General features: G+C 40.7%; 1 protein-coding gene across 5 annotated transcripts in view; it reads left to right on the forward strand.

Moving 5' to 3' along the window:
* The window catches only part of PAPOLG (poly(A) polymerase gamma), a 57040-nt gene extending 47872 nt beyond the window's left edge, over nucleotides 1–9168 (forward strand). For 4 of the 5 annotated variants that reach the window (XM_067565195.1, XM_067565192.1, XM_067565196.1 and 1 more), the window contains exons 20-22: nucleotides 6455–6514; nucleotides 7570–7685; nucleotides 7832–9168. In XM_067565195.1, the coding sequence (XP_067421296.1) occupies nucleotides 6455–6514; nucleotides 7570–7668 (159 nt within the window). In that variant the 3' untranslated portion in view covers nucleotides 7669–7685; nucleotides 7832–9168. Of the gene's footprint in view, nucleotides 1–4721; nucleotides 4837–6454; nucleotides 6515–7569; nucleotides 7686–7831 lie in introns of those variants that run through there. The other variant, XM_067565197.1, reaches the window with a different exon arrangement.
* Nucleotides 9169–14601: the final 5433 nt, after the last annotated feature.

A 14601-nucleotide genomic window follows, 5' to 3' on the forward strand; every position in this document is an offset into this window, starting at 1 on the left:
GGTACCTTCTACTTGCTAGGGATAGACCCACCTGCTTCTGAGAGGAAATTTCACTGTACATTGGTCACATCTAGACATGGTTCAGCTGTTTTTTCCCATCAGAGGCCTATTAAACCACCATAAAGAGACAGAGGGTTCAAAAGTCCCACTTCCCTACACCCTCTGCAACAGGCTTTGCATCTCCATATCAGCACCTGGCTCAATGTTGTTTTGATGGGAGCTTGAGAGCTGTGAAACACTAAGCCTGACATCTCCTGACCCCACACAACACTTGGAGTGCTGTAATAACAATGGACAAGTGGGTGCTGAATATCATCCACTCTTGCTATGATTGTTTTGGAGGAGGTAGGGATGCAAACTCTCTTCCTGCCCCCATGCAGTTATCGCTGTCAGAGTATTCTCAAACAAGAAATGAACTTCTTACTGCAATGAGAACGCATCCCTCCTCAATACCAAGGGAGATAGTTTTACTTGAGTTACTTCCTGGTACCCAAAAAGAAGCATGGTTGGAGACAATCCTCTATCCCCACCATATCAACCACTTCTTTTGGAAACTCAGATTTTGCTTGGTCATGTTGGCAACTAGAATTCTATCTTTAATAAAGGGCATGTGATTTACAGCTCTTGACATGAAGGACACTTCCTTTCACATAGACATTCATTCCACCCACTTGATGCTTCCTCAGATTCATGGTGGGTTCCATCCATTTTCAGTACAGAGTACACCCCTTTGGAATAGCAACCATGCCCAGAGTCTTACCAAAGATATTCTTAGTTACAGCGTCTGACAGGGGGTGCTGTCTCATTGTCTTCCCCTACCTTGATAACTGGATTGTCACCAAGTCCCACGGGGAAACCTATGAATCAACTTCCATGATGCTACACCTCCTCTCCTCAATGGGAGTCAGTGTAAACACTGGAAAAATCAGTTCTCACCCCTACATAATCTTTGGACTTCATTGGGGCAACCTTGAATTGTATCATGGCAAGAGCGTACCTGTGGGACAAGTTCCAGACCATGAGTGATATCATAGCCCACATCACAAACAAGCCTCGAATACCAGTCAAGTCATGTCTGACTCTATTAGCTCATATGGCCTCATGCACCTATGTTACCCCACTTGCAAAACTCTATCTTTGTTGCCTTTAAACCAGCACTTGGTGTACTCCCCATGTTGCCATTCAATAAACCTCATGGTGACAGTTCTGGCCATAGTGTCATCCCTGCTACAGTGGACAAATCCTAATCCTTGTCAGGTATGTGGGCATCCCCTTTCTCCCTTCCTCTCCCCACTATCCTTATTGGGTTGGGGAGCCCACATGAGCAGCCACAAAGCACAAGGTACCTGAACATCTCAAGAATCAGGATGCTCATCAACATCCTGGAGTCATGAGCAGTCCAGAAGGCATGAGCATCCTTTCTTCTGTTCATCCATGCTCACCATGTCCTTATGTCAGACAAAGTTACAACTGTTTCCTCCATCAACAGCAGGGAGGAGTGAGTGAGATCCACCTTCCTGTGTGCAGAAGCAGTGAACCTCTGGAACTCATGCATCACCAATCAAATCACCCTATTGGCAGCTACCTTCCAGGGAAGCAAAAGGTGCCTGCAGACATTTGTCACCCATGAGTGGGAACACCACAACTCAGTACTGTACAATATTTTCACTCTGAGGAACCCCAACCAGCCATCTGTTCACCTTTCAAGCGAACAGGAAATGCACCACTTATTGCTCCAGAGACACCCTTGGTTGCTACTCCCAGGCTGATGCTCTGCTTCTTCCTTAGTCAGACCAGCTTAACTATGCTTCTCCTTCTTTAACTGCTCCTGCCACTAGTTCTACACAAAATCCAGCAGGACAGAGCATGGGTCATCCTGACTGCCCCTTCTGGCCCAGAGAGTTCTGATTTCCCAATTTTCTACACATCATCTTGACCACTAATCATCTTCCCAGAATTTCCTGAGCTCCTGACTCAGTGGAATGGCAAGATCAGGCACCCTGATCCATGTCCACTCCACCTCAGGGCTTGGTGTTTGGATGGGCATCATTAGAATGTTCATGCTCCATGGCCATAAGAAACATTCTCTCTAATAGTAGAAAGGACTATATTAGAAAACGTTACCTAGCTAAATAGAAGCACTTTTCTTCACATCGAAGAGGCATTCTCCCAGAAACTACAGATATTCTTCTCATCTTGGACTACATTCTATCTTTCTTTTTTAAGAGATCTGGTTTCTCCATCAGGTCCTTGTGGTGACAATCAAGGCATACCAGTCAGCTTATCAGGGCAACCTGGTCTCAGCACATCCACTGACCAATAGATTCTGGAAAGGCCTAATAACCTTCCCGCCTATTCAGAAGCCTAAGCCTCAGTGGTACCTAATCCTTGTTCTCTCAGTACTCACAAGATTCCTCCCTTTGAACCTTTAGCTTCTTGCTCTGTCCCCTTTCCATGAAGGTCACTTTCCTTGTAGTCATCACCTCAGCTAGAAGGGTTGGCGAGTTTGGAATGATGATGGCAGATCCTCCATACACTGTATTCCATGAGGATAAGGTTTTTTGCATCTACACCCCACATTCACCCCTAAAGTAGTTTTGGAATTTCACCTTAACCAATTGATTCACTTACCTGTGTTCTTCCCAAAATCGCATGCTTCAGGGGAGGAACGAAGACTCCACTCCCTTGATGTTCAGCAGGCCTTGGCCCTTTTTACCTGCACAGAAAAAACTAATCAAGAAATCCCAGGGACTATTTGTCACTATTGCAGAAAATCAGAAGTCTCCACCTAGAGAATTTCTAAATGGATCTCTGGCTGCATTCGACTCATCGCTATCAAACCTTCTCTCCTCCCATCCTGCCCCCCCCCCGGGATAAAAGCTCATTCCACCAGAGCACAAGCAACAACTATACCATCTCTTCAGGCGGGGTTCCCCTCTTGGACGTCTTTAAAGTGGCCACATGGGGCTCCACTCACAAGTTTGCAAGACATTATGCCCTGGTGCAGGACTCTTCTGCTTATGCCTCCTTTGGGACAATGGTACTCCCCTCAGCCCTACTGTCTACATCCTTGCACCCTCCTACTACTACTTGTCAATCACCCACAGTGGAATACAACAGGGACTCAATAGGGATCACACATCTCGAAGAACCTCCAGTTACAAGTAACCTCTTCTTCTTTTGAGTGATGGTCCCTATCTATATTGTACTACCCATCCTCCTTAAGATCCAAAGCAGAGGGTATCTGATTTGCAGTAGAGAAAACTGGAGAAGCAATCAGTCCACTCCATCATGTATCCCCTCAGATGAAGGCATGAGGTGAACCAGACTCTACTTCAAAATTCTTTGGCTCTGGGCACATGGTGTCCATCTGTAACCCACAGTGGAATACAGATAGGACCACGTATCTTGAAGAACCTCCAGTTACCAGAAGTAATCTCCTCTTTCAGTTGCTCAGCTTTCACCATCACCTTTTGAGATGCTATCATTTAACTAGTTCTTAAATCAAGTTTCTAAGCAAAACATTAATTTTAATGGGGGGGAAAAAAGGTGTGAAAGGGCTCTTTCTATATCAAAGGATCAAAAAACAAGCCAGATGTTTTGCTGGTCATCTTCAAAAATTAAGTCATTGCTCTAAGCAGCAGAGATGTGTAAGGAAATAATTCCATCTCTGCAGTCTAGTTGCATAAACCCACACTTGTTCACTTCATAATTCCTGTCACATATCTTAAAAATGGATTATAGAATTAATGATGGGAGAAATCTTGTTGGAAAATCCTGATATTGCAGGTAGCATTAATTATGAATGTTGGCTGAAGTAAATAATCCTTGCCCCACCACTTCTAGTAAGTGTAGGTGTTGATAGTACTACAGCAAAATATAGATGAAACTGATTGTTTAGAAGGTTTATCAGCTACTCTGATGAACTAACCAGGTCAAACATTCCACAGAATTTTAACCTATGAAATTTGCAGCAACAAATGGCAGACCAAGAAAACTGCAGAATCTTCCTTTAAAATGTTAACAATTAAATCCCAAAAGATGGGTTAAAATGGTAGACACTTGAGTTCATTCTTCCAATGTTATACAGTTGACAGACTAAATATGTGCCTTCTGATATACCTATAAAAGGGGAAACACACTGGAGAAAATGGCTGTAGGATGTCTTCCTACTACAATTAATCTTCCCTGTAGTATTTTTAGTACAGTACCTCAGTTGCAGATAACCTGTCCATCAGGTTAAATGTCTGCTTCTAAAGGCTATCAGAGCTGACATTGACAGAGCACTAAGTTTTTTATCCATTCCATTTTCATGGAAACTGAGATCAGTGCTCAATGAATTAAGTATTAATATCTTTAATGTTTAAAAAAAAAGCTTGTGCTAATTTGACCTCTATTTTTGTGGAAAGGCAAGAAACAGCTGGAAAACCCTAAACTTTGGGATTTTGTTAAAGTTTAAATTTTTGAAAGTTTAATTCTCAACTAATAGGTGATTTCAACCTGGCCTTAGAACAGGCCCACTCATCCAATTCTTGCTTGTATTTTGTGGTCATACAGTAATGCTTTCCACAGTAAGGACTATTTGTGCTAGGCCAAGTTAAGCTTCAAATATGCTCTCACAACTCCTATTGATTTGAATGAAAGTTGTACTCATCTGAGTGCAGTTTGGTTCATAAGCCCTAACCATATAAATGCCTTTGATTCTATGTATCCTATTATAGTTGATTGGACTGGATTCAGCATTCAAAGACTGTAGCATCCAAGATAAGAAAAAATCTACAGGAAAAAATAAGTTGAGGCATTAGTCTTATTTAAAAAAAAATACCCTGAATAGACTACTTTTAACTCTTTAAGTGAAATTCCTTAGACAGTCCATTTAATAACATGACGAAGAATAAATTTTAGTTCTAATCACAATTAGACAGGGACACTGTTTTTGTATTACTTACAGCCCTTATCAAGCTTTCTCCATTTTCCTGTTTCTCCACACATCATGCCCAGAACTTATTTGCTGGGAAGCCAAAGAGTAACATGGTACCTTAGTTCTCTCAGAGCATTAGAATTATTTCTAGACAAAACTAGAGCAGGTGAAATATTTGACAATAGCTTACTGGATGAAAATCAGTTTTGGTCCACTCTAAACTATTTGAATTTTGACACTAATTTGCCCAATAATTTCAGCCAATTTTTTTTCAAACTTAGGCACCATTCACAAAATTGTCATAGCAGGTGGTGGTGCCTCCCTGATAAGGGACCATGTTGCAGGACACCACTGAGCTATGGAATATTATGGGAAGGGGTCTCAATCTCTTATAGTCATTGGAGCAGGGACTTGAACTTGGGTCTTCCCTTTCCAGGTGAGTACCCTAATCACCTGGCTATAGTGGATGTCTCTCTCTCTCTCTCTGGCCCAATTACTATTCAAATTTTTTATACAAAGTGGAACAGCTTCAATAGGAGAGACTGAGACACCCCCCCCCCCCCCCCCCCCCCCCCCCGATTATGCTATAGTCTGGTTGTTTGGGTACTCTTCTGCAATGTAAAAAACTCAAGTTTGGGAGTAGGGTGGGAGAGAATTGAACCCTGGTGTCCCACATCCCAGGTGAGCATCCTATGAGATAAAGCATCCAGTGAGATAAAGGTTATAAAGAAGGTACCACCACTACTTCTGGCCATCCTGTGAATCATTTTGTTTTTTTTTTTTATTTTAAAAGGGCCATGAAATTTAAATATTTTTGTTTTGGATCAAATTAAACATTGATTGACCTAAAAAGCTTGTGCTGACTTTTTTCAATTTGGCAAAAACTTCTGAATTTGGTTCAACACAAACCAAGTATTTTTATTTTTTCAGGATGTCCAGCAAACCAAAAAAGCAGTTACAAATCCAGGCTCCATGAACTAATTTAAGCAGTGCCCAAATTCTGCCTGTAGGTTGGGCTGCCTTTTCATTAAAAAAGGCAATCAAAATTTTTATTTTTGAAGAAGAGATTTAAATTTAGTTTGTTATAGAAGAGCTGAGTGAGTATGTCAAATAGTCGTGTCAAATTAATGGTCTGTTTTTATGTGGATTCAAACTTTGAGCAATTTTAAAGGCTCACACACTTAACCATAACCTTTTTGCAGGAAAGGGTATGTCCATAGTAACAAAAGTCTAGCTAAAAAGTGTTATCCTGAGCAGGTACACTCTGTGATCTTTATCTTCGGTACCTATATAGGCCCTCCTTTACAGAAGAATAAAATGACCCAAAATGCCTACCACATAAATAATCATGAAGCTTTTAAAGCTTCATAAATGTGGTTTGTTTTTGTTTTTTTGTTAGTAGGAACTAGAAATATAGGTACAACAGACATTTAATCAACATTTATTCAATAACTGGCATTTGTGCTTTTCATATGAACGAACTTAATTACAATGCATTCATTACACAATTCTTATGTTCTTCTGGGTTTTTAGGATAGCCTTGGAGGAGGGGAATCCATTCCTATCCCAACTATTGACACCTCAAGATCACAGGTATTGTCTACTGAGTGTTTATGGTCACAGGTAAAGCAAAACTAGTGACTATTTCCTGCATACATTAAGGAAATGTGTTTACACCCAAAGCTAGCTAGCTATTTGATTGTCAAGTACTTTTGTTCATTTACTATAATTCTTGTGGCCACATATGGTAACTGATTTCAAGCTTTCACACTGTGCAGTGGTATTTTGGAGAGCCACTTTAGATCTCCAACAGACAGAAGCCCCAAAGTGCCATGCTTACTCAAAAAGGCTTAGGCATCCCGCCAAAGATTGAAAGACGCTTCATTTGCACACACCAGCATCTGTTTCCTACAATCTCAAGCATTCAAACTTCACAACCACTTCAAAAAACTAAACACAGCCCCTTTCTTTCCAAGCTGCCCTTTTAGTGTCACTAGAATCTATGCTCTGCTTCCATCACATTCTTCATTGAGTGCTCTGAGCTGTCAGTCAACCTACATATCACTTACAGGACTTTGATGTCAAAAACTGGATATGCTCAAAAACATCAGCAAATTCTAGCAATTGCCCTTCAGATTTTGAAACCTAATTTTTCAGGTTGATCGATCTGAAAGCTAGGCCAATCAAGATATTCAGACTGAAATTTAATATTAAGACTTCAATCCCCTCCTCCCACCCTTTTTTAATTTGCCCTTCCTCAACCAGCAGAGTTTGGACTCCCCTGATATTACTCTTCAGCAACATGCCACTTGATACTAGGTTGTCTAATTCAGTTGAACTCTTGAGGGAAGAGTCTGTGCAGGGGGAATGCCCCTTCCTGTAAACTATTTTAGTGAATAAATGCTGTCACAGTGAAAAGCAAACACTTTGTCCATAAGTGCCTAACTTCTAGTAGGGAATTTACATATAATCCTGTATGGTGGGGGTACAGCATGTTCCAGTCCTCTTGATTTAGTGTGGTAGGGCATGGAGTTAATCTGTAGGTTTTGTTTATAGCTGAAAGTTTCATTTTCTAGCTGACTTCTGTTTAAATTATGCATATTTAAAAATTTCCCCTTTCCCACTTGGTTTCAATTTTTCTATTCTAGAGACTTGCCAGTAAAGAACTACCAGATTCATCTTCTCCTGTTCCAACAAATAACATTCGTGTCATTAAACATTCTATCAGATTGACCCTTAACCGCTAACTACAGTGCCTCTTCAGGTAAAGATAATATGCACTTGTTTAGTGGCTTACACATGCTATTAACTCTTATACTGGAGTTGCTGTCTCACATAAATATGGAGTTTGTCCCTGAACTAGAGAAATTTTTCTGGTTATTTAATTTTTGTCCACATTTTGACTTGCAGATGCTGTAGGATACTTCCATTACTGTGTAGCTTTTCCAAGATCGCCTGCTGACTAGCCACTGTCTACAAAATCATGGCTTTTGAGTTTTTTTTTTTTGTTTTTTTTTTAAATTGCCTTTAAATACTTGCTTCTTCTGACTGATTTACTTCTCATTTTGAACACCATTCCAACAGCATTCCTTGTTCTTTTTTTAAGTCTTGTGTTATAATCTTTGTCTCGAGCTGAAAAAAATTGTTCTGAAAAATACAAAAAAATTGTCCTGTGATACCATTTTTCTGAATGTATGTAAACATGTTTACTTCAGTCACTGGAGCCACATTCTGGGTTAGAAGTGTGTACGAAAGTCTTGGTATTGTCTCTGCTTTCCTAATGGTGTAGATATACTTTATTTTGTGGACTTCCATTTTTTTTCCAGTTTGGCACACTATTCTTCTGTACATCTGTCACGCTGGTGCTCAGCATCCATAGGCAATAGCTTTCCAGTACTTAGCACTAGCCATGCACTATGCAAGTTATATAGACTGCCTCCCATGGAGGCCCAAGAAATCAATGGTTAATTTAAAAATTCAACCATTCAGGATATCTGCCAAGATACTGAAATGGTAGGAATGTCCTAAACCATGGAATCTATGATTCTTGTAAATCTTGTTTTGAAGCAGGCTTAGAACTGCTTCCAGTTTTCACTGGTTAATTAAACAAATTTCCCCCATAACAGCAAATTTAATTTACCCAAAATACTTAAGATATAGCTAAATATTGAGATTAGGAAAAACTTGTTGTGACATTACTATCCACTTGTTCTGCAGAACATTTCTTCACTGATTAGGCATGCAGAAGCAGGCATTGGTTTCAGTAAAACACCTGAAAATATTTTTCTTTTGAATAACAATGGTTATGGAACTCTGGCTTATGACCATTGCAGTCTTCAGGTAAACAAACTACATAACTGTCCATAATATTGTGTACCCAGTTAAATATGGTGAAGTTTCAGGGAAAAAATGAAGTTTCCATAAAGAAAATCCTAAACTACATAATTTCTCTTGTAATATATTTAATTCAACATTTTGTAAATGAAGTTGTATGTATTTTCTGAGCATTTTTGTATGTACTGTAACTTTTCAAAAAAAAGTTTAAAAACTTTAGTTTCTTCTTCAGTCTACTTTTTTACATAGGTCAAATTTTCTAACAGCCCTTAATACAAGCATTTTGAAGAAAATACAAATGTATTCTGCTTTGAATAGGGTTCTAATTTGCATATATTAAATTGTAGTTTCCCTTCAGTACCACAGCTTTCATAGATCAGCTGTATGAGACAACCAGGAACACTAATAGTTTTGAGACACACACATTGCATGGTAAGATTTTATTTAGTGTGCCTTCATTAGATAGTAGTATCATTTGGTGCAGCTTGCTAAAGTAGATTTTGTAACTGACAGTTGAGTTGAGTCGATGGCTGAGGTACCAGTTCAGAATCCTGATGATAATATATGTGGATTCTTTCAAGAATAAGAGTTGCCTGAAATAGATTATAGCTCTAAACTGCAATTCATCTTATTTTAGGATATCTAAGACATCAGGGATGGGAATAAGGGAGAGAAATGTCTTACCAGACCTTACTCCTCTACCTTATTATCTCCACACAGAAATTAATAATCAGCAAAGTTCCATGTCTTTTTTTTTTGGCGGGGGGGCCATGATTTACTTAGGTTCGGTGCTCAATTCGTTAAATTTTGTGCCTCAAAGTGCAGGTCTGCTCTGAGAAATTACAGTAAAAATGACATTAGGTTTCCATATTTGTCTCAAAGTCTTAATCAGTTGAGTGTCCTTTTCAACTGCAAGCTTTCCCTTGTATCTGAATGCAAGTTCTTGTTTTGGGGTGTCTTGCTTCCCTCTCTGGCCCACTCATCAATGCAACTTGATTTTCACACCGTGGCAGGTTTTCGGGGCTCTCAATTTAAATTCCCAGTTCAACTTTTCTTAGAACCATACTTGGAAATGTATACATGTAGCTGCCTCACTTTTTTGTAATGTGATAATTTAAATAGAACAATTTAAATTTAGACCTTTGTACTAAAATTATAGTATGTATATAAATTATCTAACCTAAAACCTCTGTATATTGTATCTGAAGAGTCATGAATTTAAAGGTATTAGAGAATTGATATAAAGGTTTTCATGATGACAAACTGCAAAGCAAATATGAAAACTTTAGACTAGTTTTTAATGACTAACTAGCTGTGATGTACTGGGCACAATCCAGAGTGGGGGGGCGACTGTCACCCATGCCCCGTAACCTTGGTGCCTTCCAATACCTTGCAGTAGTAGCTCCCACCTGTTTCACTCACAACCAGCCTTCCAGCATGCAAGCCACAGCCTAAGTATGTGTGTAACTGCAGTCTGCCAGCTACATCCTGACTCTCAGCAGCCTAGGTTGTACTATAATGACCCCCAACACACACCCAGTCCCGGATCTTCCCCGAGAAATGTATGTCCTGTACTACCCAGCCCTCTTGTAGACATAACAAATATATTAAATTGGTTATTCCTTGGAAGGACTAATGCCAATTTATTACCTTAAATAGTTAGCTGGACACTTCAACTTAAAAATCTTTGTAGTTAAACTTGTTTTATTTAATCCACTGGGTTTAAATGAGTATAAGTAATGAGGTATAAAAGTCTGAAATGGCTACTAGTAAACATCTTATTTTTCTTGTATCTACTTAAGCTATCTTAGTTGCAAAGCAAATATTCTAACCACATTTCCAGCACACTTACTGACCAAGTTTTCAGGTCAGGACCCCTCCCGCAGAGTCCAATGGCTGTTTCTTTTTGTCTTCTGAGCTGTGGAGAATGAGGATAGCAGGGGGAGAGAGGGGTGCTTTGGAGTGTTTGTCCTTCCTTTTTTTCAGCCTCCCTCTTGAAAAACCTTTCCAGTTAAGAACCGGGAGATGGTCTCTGTGGAAGGATATTTCCTGCTGGTTTTCTTCACGTTTGAATTTCCTTTTTCCCCTTTCTGTGCAATGATTCTGTTTACTGGTTAAATGCAAATTAAGGCAAGCATACATTCCTTCCTTTTGTTTAGAACAGACCTGACTTCTGCTTGGATGGGGCTGTGGGGTTTGGAACAGATGTTAATAACCTCATACAGGGGAATCTTAACTTCGGATGTAACATTGCCGCAAATATTTACCAGGACACTACTGACCAGCAAATTGAGTTTGCAAATGATACCTTACAAGGCATGCTTTGTTCAAAGATTATTACAATAGCGTGTAGGGTGTGAATACAGAGGTGTAGTCCATCACACCAGATGTGGCATAATTATAACAAATATGTCAATCTGAAAAAAAAGACTAAAAAATCCTCTTGATACCTTGAATGAAGCAGGAGCCATCTATAGTGAAGTCATTCCAGGGGTCAGTATTGGACTGGGATAATGGAGTGGAGATCATGCTTAAAATCTGAAGATGATACTAAACTGGGAGTGGCTACATGCACTGTGGAGGTCAGAATTAGAATTCAAAATGACTTTGACAAATTAGAAATCATCAAGATTAAATTCAGCGAAGAACTACCCTTAGGAAGAAGGGGAAAAAAATCGAATTCCCAACTACAGGATGGGAAATAAGTGGGTAGGTGTACTGCTAAAAAACTGGGGCTATAGTGGATCACAAATTGTTGACTCATTCAAGGTGTGAAAGGCTCATATTCTGGAGTATTTTAATAGGCGTGTCATACGCAAGACTTAAGAGATAACTGTCCTACTCTGCTGAGCACGAGTGCAACCTCAGCTGAAGTCTTCTGTCCAATTCTGGGAACCATACTTTAAGAAAGATGTGGATAAATTGGAGAGAGTCTGGAAGAGAGCTTCAAAAATGATAAGATTTAGAAAACCTGACCTATGAGGAAAGGTTTAAAAAAAATAGGAATGTTTAGTCTTGAAAAGAAGACGGAAGGGGGACCTGTAAATCTTCAATTACAGTAAAACCTCAAAGTTACGAACACCTCAGGAATGGAGGTTGTTCATCACTCTGAAATGTTCGTAATTCTGAACAAAATGTTGTGGTGGTTCTTTCAAAAGTTTACAACTGAACATTGACTTAATCCAGCTTTGAAACTTCACTATGCAGAAGAAAAGCTGCTTTTCACCATCTTAATTTAAATTAAACAGTTTCCTTACCTTGTCAAATTTTTTTAAAACTTTCCCTTCAGTTTTTTAGTACTTTAACACAGTACTGTACTATATTTGCTTTTTTTGTCTTTACTGCTGTCTGATTGCATACTTCCAGTTCCAAATGAGGTGTGTGGTTGACTGGTCAGTTCATAACTCGTGTTCGTATCTGAGGTTTTACTGTAGGTTAAGGGCTGTTATAAAGAGGATGGTGATCAATTCTTCTTTGAGTAGTGTCCCTGTGGCTGCTCCACTGTAAGTGTCTACCTCCCTGTGCTGCTGATCGGAGAACTTTAGGAGCAGGTTCTCCCACCCATGCATGTGCTGCTCCCTGCCTTCCACGAAGCTAGATGGCGTGAGTAGGCAATCCCTCCTCAGTTCCGTCTCAACCACACCTGGCTAGAGATGGAGCTAGAGTTTGTGCATCGTTAACTCTTAGAATTGCTAATTTTAGCTTCTTTTGAAGCTCTTTTCTTTCTTTGCTTCATTTACATTTTTATTTTGGCCATTGCCTTAAATAAAAAAAGAAAAGGATTTTGTCTTCCATTGACTGCCAGTGATGGGACACCCTGAACAAGGGTATGCCCAGCTCCCTGTACTTCACAATGTTCTTCAGTTGCAAGGAATCTATCCCAGTGATTGATGGACACTTGTGGTGTGTGTGCTGCCTGGGAGAGAAGCGCATTCCACAGAAATGTGGCTTGTCAGGAACTGAAGCCGAGATCCAAGAAGGACCAAGAACTGAGGCTCAAACTCCTACTCATGAAGTCTGTCCTTCAGCCTCCAGAATTCCATTGCAGTCCTCCTCTTCGAAAAGAGAGGAGTTCAGAGATGCCTGCGAGCCACTCCTGTAAGTCCTCTATGAAAAGGTCAGTGGGTTCCCATAGCGAGCCCTGATTGAGCTGAAAACGATCCCCAGCTCAGTCAGTATCATTGGTATTGACTGCACCAAAGCCATCTAAATTTAGTACCCAGGTCATGAGTGGTACCAAAATGACAAGGCAAATCAGAATGCCTAAAGACCCGCTATGTGCTGGCAAAGAAGCATCAGTACCGCAAGAGCATGAGAGACTATCCACCCCAGAAAAAGCTCCATTGGAACAATCAAGATCAGTATCACTGACGATATGCCAGGCACTGAAAGACCCTGCTATCAGGTCCGCCACTTTCGGTATAAGCCTTTTCATACCAATAGCCTTTGTTGGTACTGACACCCTCCACACTGATAGATTTCTGGTGCGCAACAGATCTTTCGGTGTCCAACACACTAGACTCTACTCTGCTCAGTGCTCGGGCCCTGGTACCAAGCTCACCCGGAGCCTTTGGCTCATCGATGACCTCCTGCCACACACCATCCTTTTTAGTTGTTGGAATCAGAAAGTGAGCAAAAGGACCTAGCTTTCCAATGCGCTTCTCACCTACCATATGGAGCTCAGCTTCACTATGGATACCGTGCATACCATCCCTCTGATCCCTAGCCTCCCTGGTTTGGGCAACCATGGTAGGAAATGCTCAGTGGTTCCTAACACAATGGCCCTAATGGGACCCCTGCCAGACTTAAAGACAATAGGCCTCTGTCACTGCTAATGTGGCCTACCAACAGCCAAAGAAGTACCCTCCTTCAGCTACTGCCTTGAGGGCTTCTGAACTCCCTGAGCAGGCAAGGGAAGAACTGCAGGTTGAAGTTGAGAGGAGGAAGTCACTTCTCCAGCCCACTTCTCATAGTCACCAGATGAGACTATGATGCCCCCTCCGCCATTGATGGTGGATGACTTTAAACTGGTCTAGGATTTGGTGCAAAGGCACTCCCAATACCTTTACAAGAGGTGTCTGAGTTGCACCTGAAGCTGGTGGACATTTTACATTCCTTCACCTCCTCCAGAATGGCCGTGCCTATTAATCAGGCTCCACTGGACCCTGCCAAAGAGATAGGCAGACCCCCATGTCTGTCCCTTTATTTATTTATTTTATTTTTATTTATATATATAAAAAAAGAGGACACGAAAAGACAAGAAATACCATGTGCCAGCAAAGGACACGGAATTCCTCTTCTCACACTTGCCTCCCTATTTGATCATTGTGGACACAGTTAACTCTAAAGGCTCCCACTACCACTCTTTATCCCAGTCATAAAGGGTGTACTGGAAGCACCTGGACCTGTTTGGCAGGCAGGCCTACGCCTTGGCCACCTTCCAATACAGAGCAGAAAGCTATCAAGCCTGGTGGGCTAAGTATGATTATCAGAACTAGATGAAGCTTAGTTTTTTGTGGGTTTTTTTTTTTTTTTTTTTTACTGAACAGCTCCCTGATTCTCACAAGGACCAATTTAAAGCCTTGGTTAACAAGGGCCAGCTGGTGCTGAATACTTCTCCCCAGTCTGCACATGATGCTGCTGACATGGCAGCATGTTCTATTTTGACTGCCAGTGTGATGAGACTGGCGTCGTGGCTTCATCTCTCTAGCTTCCCCAAGGAAATCCAGATGAGGGTGGAGGACCTCTTCTTTGGGACAAAATTATTTGCGGAAAAGACTGTCTCCCTCCACACATTGAAGAGTGGCCCTCTAATCTTTTAATCGGTTGGGATCTATACATCCACG

The sequence above is a fragment of the Emydura macquarii genome, unplaced genomic scaffold (genome assembly GCF_026122565.2).
Source record: "Emydura macquarii macquarii isolate MOO-44397 ecotype Brisbane River unplaced genomic scaffold, CSIRO-AGI_Emac_v2 contig_2676, whole genome shotgun sequence".
NCBI classification, from domain to species: Eukaryota; Metazoa; Chordata; order Testudines; family Chelidae; genus Emydura; species Emydura macquarii.